This window comes from Camelus ferus, chromosome 17, assembly GCF_009834535.1.
Source record: "Camelus ferus isolate YT-003-E chromosome 17, BCGSAC_Cfer_1.0, whole genome shotgun sequence".
Taxonomy (NCBI): Eukaryota; Metazoa; Chordata; class Mammalia; order Artiodactyla; family Camelidae; genus Camelus; species Camelus ferus.
Genome location: NC_045712.1, coordinates 7,188,607 through 7,200,684, shown reverse-complemented (window position 1 = coordinate 7,200,684; position 12,078 = coordinate 7,188,607). Strand labels below are relative to the sequence as shown.

General features: G+C 33.4%; 1 protein-coding gene across 1 annotated transcript in view; it reads left to right on the top strand.

The window, feature by feature from the left end:
• Nucleotides 1-12,078, top strand: part of PPP4R2 (protein phosphatase 4 regulatory subunit 2) — a 48,788-nt gene that overhangs the window by 23,425 nt on the left and 13,285 nt on the right. The window contains exon 3 of the mRNA XM_032458085.1: nt 9,931-10,101. Within this exon, the coding sequence (XP_032313976.1) occupies nt 9,931-10,101 (171 nt within the window). The remainder of the gene's footprint in view (nt 1-9,930; nt 10,102-12,078) is intronic.

Here is a 12,078-nt window from a genome sequence, read left to right as displayed (position 1 = left end):
CCTTCAGGGAATTCACAATCTAAACAAAAAATAACAAAATATACATATAATGATAGAAGCAATCATGAAATATTTTAAGTGGGCACACCTACCCCAGAGTCAGAAAGTTTTCCTGACCCTTAGTATGTATGTTAAAAGATGAACACAAAGGAAAACAAAGGTCCTTGTTCTAGGGAGAGGAAACAACATATGCCTGGGTACTAAGATGAGGGAGTGTGATCCACCACTTTAGTTCATCCACTTTTTCCTTTGTATGACCTAAGAGAGAGAACTCTAGTCTCCCTGTGTTTCCCATCTGTGAAAATGGGGTAACACTGAACTATGAGGATTACATTAGTGTAAGCAGACGGCTGACACCTAGTAAGCACTCAGTGGCTGTTTGTCCTCAAGAAACTCAGGATGTGGAGAAAATCTGAGTAATGCCGTATATATGCTGAGAGCTTTACAGATCGCTTTCCAGGTGTTAAGAAAGAACTGAAACTGTGAGAAAGCCCTCCGTTAGATAAGATGGTTGGGTTTATCTTATGTACTGTCATGTAACAGATAAGTAACAACTTGAGGCAATCTCTCCAGCCTAAGAGCACTTCTAGAACGTCTCTATTCCCTTTTGCAGAGAAAGGAAAAAATTAATTTACCCAATATCCCTTCTTCACCCATTCACAAAACTTACTTCCTTTAATAAAAAATAAAGAAATGCAGTATTTTAGCTAACAGATAAGAATAGAGGAAAGGAAAAAACAACTATACATCACTCAGCTTTGTCAAACCTTACCTAGTCTTTATATATATATATATATATATATATATATATATACATAGTTCTGGATGAACTAGAAGATATTTAAGTGTATTGCACTTACCCTAAAAATTCTTTGACTCTACCAGGATCTCCAGTCCATTGATCCTATCACCTTTTTACTGTTCCTCACCACCTTCATTATTCAGACTAATCATAATAATCATCAGTGACCCCCTTGCATTGATGATAAAAAGGATGAAATAATACTACCTAACTCATGGGGTTGTTGTGAGGACTGAGTATAAAATGCTTAGAACAGTGTCTGTCATTAGTGGTAATGTGTTTGCTGCTATCACTCTTATGTGTTGTAGTTCAAATATGAATCTATGCTCCTATTGCTAAAACAGTTGCTTGTATGTACTTCCTAGATCTGCTTGGAAAGTGCGCAGCCCCTGGCAACTACCATTGTACTTCTCTGTCTCTGTGAACTTGGCATATTTCACTTAGCATAACATTTTTGAGATTCATCCATATTATAGTATGTGTCAGAATTTCCTTTTTTAAGGCTGAACATTTATTTTATATATATGTATACACACACATAAACATGTATATACACATCCCATTTTGTTTATCCATTCATCTGTAAATGGACATTTGGATTGTTTCCACTTTTTGGCTATTGTAGATAGATCATGTTGCTTTGAACATTGGTGATCAAGTATCTGAGTCCTTGCTCCAGTTCTTTTGGGTGTATACTTGGGAGTGGAGTTGCTGGATTTTACTGTATTTCTGTGTTTTAACTATTTGAGGCACTGTTACAAGTGGCTGTACCATTTTACATTTCCACTAACAGTGCTCAAAGGCTTCCAGTTTCTCTACATCCTTGCCAGTGGTTGTTATTTTCTGTTTTGGGAAATGTTTCTGATTTAAAGTAATTGGTGATTCTTTCTCCATTTTCTACATCCTTATCTGTTTGAACTCTGGTCATTTAGACCTTGAACTTCTCATGCTACCCTGATTTGCTGATTGCTTGCTTCTTTTCTGTTTCTTAAAGAGTATACCCTCTTTTCTAAAAAGTGTGCTAAATGGTGCCATTATTGAATCAGTACTTTTGTGCAGAATTATGCAGATACTGAGAAGATTTAGTAGACATTTCTGTTCCTCTAATTGTTTCATCTTAAAAAAAAAATCCTAATCCTACTTGATAACTGTCACTAGTTTTTTTCTCCCTGAAACATTAACCGTTTTATTGAGCTCAGTGCATTCCTTTTTTCCCCTCAAGCTTTGTTAAGGTATCATTGACAAATCAAATTTTAAGATAGTTGAAGTGTATGTTGTGGTTTGATATTCATATATATTGTATATTTTGATGTATATTTGATATACTATATAGTATATATTGTATATTTGATATACATATATATTGTGAAAGGATTCCTTCTATTTAGTTAATTAGCACATCTGCAATCTCACATTTGTATATTTACTTATTTTGGATGAGAATTGTTAAGCTCTACTCTCAGCAAATCTCAGTTATATAATAGTGTTATGAACTGTAGTCATCTTGTCATATATGAGATCCTCAGACTTTCTTCATCTCAGAGTTTCACATTTGTACCCTTTACCTGCCTCTCCCTGTTTCCCTAACTGCCAGCCCCTGGCCACCACTTTTCTGCTCTCTGTTTCTATGAGTTTGATTTTTTTTTTAAGATTGCACATACAAGTGATGCCATTGATGACTTAAAAAATGCAAAATGTTAAAGTTGAGAGTTATGTTTTATTCTGCGAACATTTCTGAGGACTTAAGCATGGGATATAGCCTCTCTGATATCTCTGAGAGACTGCTTCAGAGAGGGGAGAGGATGCCAGGGGAGGAGCCAGGATATATAGGAGTTTTTGCAGCAAAGGCCAGGTAGTTGTAACATTAAAAAGAATACTGTTTAATAAAGAAAACTAGATATCTCAAGTTAAGGAATTTAGTGCTTTTCTATGTGTAGGAAGGTACAAAAGTTTGGGCTCATTGATATCATTCCTTTGACATCCACTAGCTGTCTAGGTGGGTATGCTAGCCAGTATCCCTAGCCCATCAGTTCTTTACCATCCTGAGTTCCCTCATGGTTCACTGTTGCGGGTGGCAGCAGAGGCCAGGCTGTCTGCTTGTCTCTATTCTGAGTTCCCAGTAGCTGATGACTTGATGGCTGCAGCATCCTTTGTTTACTGATATGGCAGGCAATATTTTTCTTTGTTTTTTTTTTTTAAATTATTTTATTTATTTTGTGGGAGTGGTAGTTAGGTTTATTTATTTAATTTTAGAGGAGATACTGGGGGTTGAACCCAGGACCTCACGCATGCTAAGCAAGCATGCATTTTACCAGTTGAGCTATACCCTCCCCCCCAATATTTTTCACTCACACCTTGCAGTATTTGTCTTTCTCTGCCTGGCTTATTTCACTTAGAATAGAATAATGCCCTCCAGGTTCATTCATGTTGTAGCAAATGACAGAATTCTGTCTTTTTAAAAGCTGAATAATATTCCATTATTTACATACACTACATTTCTTGATCCATTCTTCTATTGTCTTGGTAGTTCTATTTTTAATATTTTGAGATCTTCCTACCAATTAAAACAAAAAGTTCAAGAAATAGTGTGTTCTGATTAACTTGATTTATGCTTAACTCTTAGCTAACTTTTGACCCTTTATTGAAAATCATTCTCAAGTTTATTAATACCAACATGAACCCTTCCCTTCCGCATAGACGGCTGAACCAAACAAAGATGAACCAAAGATACATCTCCTCTAATAGTATGACTCAAGCTGAAGACAGCCAATTTAGAATTCAAGGGTCCTGGTTTTATTTTAATTGGTAGAGAGAGATGGATTGAGTGGAGGAATGTAACTTGACTCTTCAGACATGTTAGAATCCTTATCATCAGTATACAAGTTGCTCAAGAAGAAACCCAGGTTTACAGTGCAGTTACTATCTGAATGTTAGTGTTACCTGTTGAAGCTTTCTTTTTCATCTGATTGGATCCTTTATGTGTACAATCATCAGATATTTTAGCACTCTTAATTTGAAAAATTCACTTTTAGTGGCAGATACTTTCCCTTCAGAATTTGTGTCATAATTTTACTGCTTTGGAGCAGGTACCATGCCATCCTCAGATAGGAGTCTCTGAGCAAGGAAATGTATAACATTTCAAAGATAATTTCAAAATAGGAACAATTAGATAGATGTTTCAGTGTCACTTCAACCTTTATATAAAAACAATAATTTTTATTTTTGCAGCAGTCGGTACAAAATGAGAACCTGAAAGTTATGTTCATACCTGTGTTAGTAGTAATTTTTGTTTTTCCATGATACCTTGAGGGTAAGAAAAAGACCATTTTAAAGGGGTGGAGTAGGGCAGTGGTTTTTAACTGGGGATGCTGTTTGTCTCCCAGGGGAACATTTATAGACGTTTATTATTGCCACAACCTTTTGCGGAGTGAGGGTTGGCCACTACTGATTTCTAGGTAGAGATCAGGGGTGCCATTCAACTTTCTATATACAGTTCACGGGACATCACCCTCTGACAGAATTACCAGGCTTACAACGTCAGTGGTGCCAAAATTGAGGAACCCCAGAATAAGGGATTGCAAAGGACCTATTCAAAACCAAAAGAAGTGTCTTGTGGCCAGTAAACATAGGTAAAAATAATCAGTTTCGCTAGCAATGAATGAAAGGCAAATTAAAGTGTTTTTGTACTATTAAATATACAAGAGTTTTGAAAGCACGTAATAGTGGAATGAAATAGGTATTTCTATAATGATAGCACTATGAAGTGGTATAGCATTTCTTGAGGGGCTTTTGAAAATATGTATCAAAAGTCTTAATATTTATACTTCTTACGTTTGCCTCAGTAGTTGTACTTACAGGACACTATCCTAAGATAATAAACAGATGTCTACAAAGTTTATTATTGAGATATTAACCACAGTTATTTCTAATTGTAATGAACAGGAAGCAAGCCTACATTCTTTTTTAAGATAGTGGTTATTAAATAATGGCATAATATGTGATACACATTTTTAAAATCTTACTTTCAAAGACTCCTTTCCCATGACAAAATACACACAGTGAATGAGGTGGGGAAACGTAGGGAATTAATCTAGGATGCCAAATTTTAATTAATAAATATACATTAATGAAAAATGTACCAGAAAATGGACTTTAGTAATGATTACTGGGCACATTGTGGACAGTTCTCATTTTGTTTCTGTGTTTTGTAATTTTTATAATGACTATCCTAATTATATAACTAGAAAAGGAAAAAACAGACATCTTTAAAATTTTTAAACTCTAATGAAGTTTGGTAGTAGTACTACTGTCATTTCTTGGACTATCTACTGAAAAGTCTATCCTTTCTCATATATCAAGTTTCTATTTATGTATGGGTCTTTTTCTGGGCTCTCTTTTCCACTGATACATTTTAATGTTTGCTCAGTTAATTGATAAAATACAGTATGATGTATTATAAGGTATTTTTACACAAAAGGAATGTCCTGATTGGGACCTCACTTGTAGAGGTTTTCTAAGCTAGTAATTTGTATTTTAAAGTTAGTTCTTAAATATGTTGTCATGATTTTATGTAATCAATTGTATTCTTATTTTTGCCCATCTTTCACTTCACCATTCAGGTTAAATTTACTTGTCTTTGCTCTAGTCACATAGCTAAGACTGAATTCTGTGACACAGTCTCCTGATTCAACGCCTGTCACCTTCTGTCAACAGTCAGCCCCATTAAATGTCTTTTTGTTTTTATTAATTCATTGTTTCCATATTCCCCCTTGTTTACAAATGGTGCAGTATCTGCTATCCCTTAGGGCCCTACTGTGTTAGTTTCTCGCACTGATTTTATGTGGAAAGCAATGAAGCTGAGTAGAAAGTAATCTTAATAGAATTTGGAACTGTAAGAGGCAACAAGTTGAGATTGTGGCTATTGGCCACTAAAATGTTTTAGAACCAGCTGGGAAATAAGGGATGGGTTTTCTGCCCTTGAGCCTCTGAAAATACCTTTAACCTGATAATTGTCAGGGAAACATGTTTGTTTTAATGTGAACTTCTGAGTTCCTATGGAGAAAAAAGGTCAGTACGGTGTTTAGTAGGAGGATATATTTATTAGTGATAGGAATTGTTTTGCCTTCCTAGAGGATAAACTGCGTAAATTGGAAAATGGAAGGGAAAGAGAAGAAAAAAGCGAAGGGAAGTGAAGTTAACTTTAAAAAAAAATTAATGGGTAATGAATTTCAGTAAATTCTTGTTAATTTTAGCAAAGCAGATTTAAAGTCTGACTATGTATTTTAATTGGGGAGGAAGTTTTAACGTGGAGGAATTGATCCTTAAGTTGAAAACGTTTTTGTTTCATGAGCATCTGTTCAGAGTAATTTAATTTTCATTTGAAAAATAAGGGGTTTTTTGGTTTTCTTCCTTGTTTCTATTCATCCAATGAGTACATTCATAGGAAAATTATTTTTGTTGCCAAATTTTTAGTTGGTTTACTCATGGCTTGTTTTTGTGTTCAAATTACATAATTTTCAGGGAAGTTTTTTGCTTTTGTTTTTACCAAATAGTTGTGTTGTATCAGAAAGCATTATCTTTTGACATTTTATAGAAGTGTGTTTTTCTTCAATCATACATATGACATAGTAATTTTCAAATTACATCTCTTAGATCTGATTTAGAGTAACTACTTGATACTTTTAAACTTAAAAATATAAATTGTACACAATTCATTTCATTTTATGGGACTTAATTCCTGTCTGACCTGAAGCTAGTTGACCTAGATAGAGTCTGAAGCTCCCCCTAGTTTGCTTTACCTAGTTTCCATCACTTCTTGTCTCACCATTCCCATTAGTATGTTGTTGTTTGGATGTCACGGGTGGATTTGCAAGCAGTTAATGGAAAGATGGGTTTAAAAAAAAAAAACCTCTGTGTATGTGGAAATCCTAATTAGTAAAACGGGTTACGACTTAGTGGGTGATTATTAAAACTACAAGAAGAATTCTTAATTTAAGAAATCAAAAGTGTAAGACTCCTATTACATTAATTTTCCCTGATGTGTTTATGTATTAAATGCCTGTAGGGAGTCTAGTGAAGTCTAAAGATAAATTTTAGTAACCATTGACAATTGTATATTACTTAAACTAATATTAGGCATGTCATAAATTATAATGTGCTGCCTCTGCTTGTTAAACATTAAATCCCCTTCCCATAATAGACTAGGGAAAGGAGGGAAAAGGTAATCATGCACATAGCTTTAATTAATCACCCTCACCCAATTTTAAAAATAATAGTAATAAAATTTATTTGCCTTATAATTTACTCATTTAACAGAATGCAATAGTATCATACACATCAATTCTTTTTTAACTTTTTGAGGAACTGCCAACCCAAACTATTTTCCAAAATGGCTACATCTTTCTGCATTCCCATCAACAATGTATAGGTTTCCAGTTGCCCTACATCCTCCCCAACACTTGTTACTGTCTGTCATTTTTTATTAGAACCTTCATGGGTGTGAAATGGTGTCTTGTGGTTTTGATGTGCATTTGTCTAATGGCTAAATGACTAACAGTGTTAACCATTTTTTTATGGACTTATTGGCCATTTATATGTTTTCTGAAACTCTGTACCCATTAAACATCTCACGCATCCCTTCTCCAAGCCCCTGGCAAGAGCCTTTCTGCTCTTTGGATTTGACTATTCCAAGTATCTCATACAAATAGAATCACAATATTCGTTCTTTTGTGTCTGCCTTATTTCATTTAGCATAATGTGTTCAAGATTAATCATTGTTGTAGTATGTGTCAGAATTTCCTTTCTCTTTAAGGCTACATCCCATTGTGTATATATAGATACAGATATATCTGTATATCTCTACCACATTTTGTGTATCCATTTATCTGTTGATGGACATTGAGGTAGTTCCCACCATTGCATATAAGTATTTGATTGAGTTTCTATTTTCACATCTTTTGGGTATCCAGGAATGGAATTGCTAGATCATATAGTAATTCTTTGATTTTTTTTTCTTTTTTTGAGGATCCTGCATACTGTTTTCTACAGTGGCCCCACCATTTTATGTTCCCACAAGCAATACATGAGGGTTTCAGTTTCTCTATATCCTTTCCAGCCAGTAGTGGTTTGGTTTGGTTTGGTTTTGGGGTTTTTTCGGGGGTAGGGGGTGGATAACCATCAATTTAATGGATGTGGAGTTCTATCTTATTGTGATTTTGATACTCATTTCCCTAATGATTAGTGATGTTGAACGTATTTCCATTTGCTTGTTGGCCACATGTATATCTTTGAAGAAATGTCTATTTATGTACCTTGCCCATTTTTAAACAGGGTTGTTTCGTTTGTTTGTTGTGGGAGTTCTTTATGTATGCTGGATATTTAACATCTTACCAGATAGATGATTTGTAAATAGTTTCTCCCACTCTTGGGGTTGCCTTTTCACTCTTTGCTGATAGTGTACTTTGATACACAAGTTTTTTATTTTGATGAAGTTCTGTTTCTTTTCTTCCCTGTACTTTTTTGGGGAGGGGTCACGCAGTATCTTTTATATCAACAATGATAGGTTTTAAAATGTGTTGGAAATTTATGAGGAACCTTTCAGGTTCACGGTGAGGAGTAAACATTGCTAGACTTCAAATTTTTTATTTTGAAGTTCAAATTTTATCAGTGGCCACAAATATTTCAGTCGATTTTCTTGAAGTGATAGACTCACTTATTCATATTTGATCAAATGTCTACCAAATTCTCCTGGTCTACCAAATTCTCCTTTTCTGAATTAGCGTTATTTGTGTGACATTTTTTTCAAGTGAAGATGGCTTTCTATGAAAAATAGCTGGCAGCAATATTTAACTTATAATTACATGAGATGTCCGTAGTATTTTGTTATGCAGCAGAAGTCCTTTAGATGTACATCTCATCTTGTTACACAGGCTATTAAAGTAGTGTTTGTATTCAAAGGTCGAGATTTAATTAAATTAGTAAATTTGTTTTGTTCTATTTAACTTTCAAGTGACACAGGTTTTTAAAAACTGAGTTTGTGGTGATAAAGAAGGCAATAATGACTACTATATAGTTTGGTACTGCTGCCTTGATTTATGCAGAAGTGTCATCGTTTTTACCCACTGCTGTTTTTGCACCTACAGTCTTTGCAAATGTCAACTCGGTGAAAAAGTCAACTCTGTTCTTAGGAAGATAGCTTTGATCTCTTGAGCCACACTTTGAGAACTGCTGCCTTAGTTTTTATAGGGTTGCTGGATGGGATGGAAGAGTGATTGCAGATGAGCAGTCTTATCTTGCTTAGGTAGTTTTCCTCTGTAAGAGATCTGCTCCCACTAACAAGTGTAGTGTTTAGAGAAATGGCATTCTTGAATTTAGGCTATTCAGGCAGGTATCACAAAATGTTATGTTAGTGGTAAAATATGAGGAGACAGGGTTAAAAAGATGTTTATATTGAGTTCATGAACATATATGAAAATACCTAAGGATGTTATGTATTTTTACTTTGCAAGATATATCTTGGGTAGATCCTATGATATATACCTTTTAAATGACAAAATACTAAAAATTTTAGTTGAAAGTAAAAGAAAAAGGAGAGATTGAAGTTTATTTTGCTTAAAGATAAAGACAAGAAACATTTACTAGTCTACATAAGTATTATAGCTTGGATATTAAGAGCTTAGGGTATGAAGTCATTCTGATTTGTCCCCTTAAAATTATAAAAATAAAGTTGGGCCAGTTTCTAATAACATGTTTTTAAATGTGGGCAGTAACACATTCCCTGGTTAGGTTTGTTGTGAAGGACAGAGTCAAAACAAAATAATGTTTTAAATATATGGAAAATGGCATTTAGTAAACTTTCTGCCAGAGTAGTTAATTTTAAAGATTTTAGTCTGAGATTTAGGTTTTGTTTGGGTCAGGTGTTGGGAGAATTGGATAGAACCAGCTTGGAACTTGTGAGTCAGATTGATCACGTGTGGTGCAGGCTGCTGAACAAAGATATTTTCACTACTACTTTTCCAGATCTTAATTTTGTTAGTGTAGTTTCATGGTAAATTCTGTATTTTTGTGCTTTATGCTGAAGAATTGTAAAGCTACATGGTATATTAAAAAAAATTTTTTTTTGCTTATAGGATTCAGTGGTCCCAATTCAAAGGCTATTTTATTTTCAAACTGGAGAAAGTGATGGATGATTTCAGAACTTCAGCTCCTGAACCAAGAGGTCCTCCCAACCCTAATGTCGAATATATTCCCTTTGATGAAATGAAGGAAAGAATACTGAAAATTGTCACTGGATTTAATGGGTATGCATTTAATACTACTTTAAAGGTTTAATTTTTAGCAGAGTATTACAGATTTTTCTGTTTTGATGTGTCTTGTTTGATAACTGATTATCCATTAGAATAAGTTCTATGTCTTGTATATTGATTTCCAACTTACAAGTATTCAAAAATACATATGGCTTAAAAAATTTTTTTTTTAAACTTGAACCACCTATATGGCTCAGTGGCATTTAGACTTTAAATGTGTATAACAATGGAAACTTGAATCAGAAAATATTTTTTAAATTTTCTTTCCATTTTATGTTTGATATTATACATCTTTATATTTTGTTTAGAACCTGTATATTGTTGATATAAATAACTTTTTTTTTAATGAAAAATAACAATTTATGAAAGGATTCTACTTAATGACTCTTTATTTAAAAACTTTTTTTTGGAGTACCTTTTTCCTCCAACAAGAAACCATTTTAATCCTTTGTAAAGCATTGCACAGAAAAGTTTCTCTCCACAAAAATGGAACTGACCTTTGAAAACATATTGCTGTGTGTCATACTCTGTTATTTTAAATACTTTCTTAAGACTGTGTTTTTAGGGTTCCCTTTATTGAAGGGAAGAACTATTCGTGAAGTTGTTCAGTATTTAGATTGGCATTAAAAATTTGTAGTGTTGGGTGACTATCTAATTTAATGAATTGTGGATATGTTAACATGAATTCACATTTAGGGGAAGTTTTTATTTGTGAATATTTTTAGGTAGCATAAATGGTCTCATTTTTTTCTTCAGCTACTTAATCACATGGGATTTGCAACAAGATAGTGTAATTCAGTTAACCTTTTGTTACATGCCACATTCCCCTGCTTTTATAAACAGTTTGGCTTAAAATATCAAATCTTTAAGCTTTGGTTTTAGGTATGTTGCTGAAATACTTTTATTTGGGGACAGTTTAAAGCCTTACCTTTGACCTGCCCTGGGACACTTGGGATGGGTAGGAGACTTATTTTCACTGTGTACTCTGTTGTGCTGTTGAAAATTATTTAACCATATTGCATATATTTTCTTATCAATACTAATTTTTTTTAAAGCCCGTGCCTAGATGAAGCCATGTGCTGTGTATTAGAAGTATGTTACTTATGTTAATAATTACTGTTGAATTGAATTTGCATTAAGAATACTTGGGGGTATTTCTAAACAGTGCAGAGGTAGATACTTAGATGTTATGGTAACTCTTCTTTTATTTCAGTAAATTATGACTGTCATTTAAAAGTAAGACTTACAGTGAAATAAGGCAAACTGTACTACTGCTTTGTGAATGTGAAGCTACTTCACTGGTGATTCTGAATTACTAATGCCATTTCCATTTCTTTCAAATTAAGTTGGATGAAACATAGTTATGTAGGTGTTAAATCTAAATATTCATAATTTCTTAATTTGTAAAACAAGTAATTGACCTACCGCTGAAATGACTTGAACGATAATTAAATGCCTAAATACTTAAACATAATCACTTGTAAAACATTTTTCATCTTTGAACTATAGATATTTTGAATTTATGTTTTTTAATTTGATTTTTCAGAGGTAGTTTTTGAATTATTTTCCTTAAGCAGAATCCAAGTCTTAATCAGTGATAAATTAATATTTTTAATTTACTCATTTTTGTCTATCATTATATAGTGATACATGGTACTTTGAAACATGTCTATAGTATTTTTCAGTTTTACTGTTGTATTTTGAATATACATAAATTGCATTTGAAAAAATGTTTTGTGAAGAGTGATGAGTAGAAGTAGCATTTTGTTCTTTTTCAGTTCTAATTTGAGGGTTTCTCCTTGGGAGTATACCTCTCCCGCTATTTGTAATAGATCATCTTTTAAATTGTAAAAGTGACATAAGTACATTTGTAGTTTTAAAAAGATCCCCAACTGTCCTAGGTATATATATAAAGAAGAGAAAGTAGGATAATGTTATATGCTACTTGTATTTTACCTTTAGAAGAGCTTT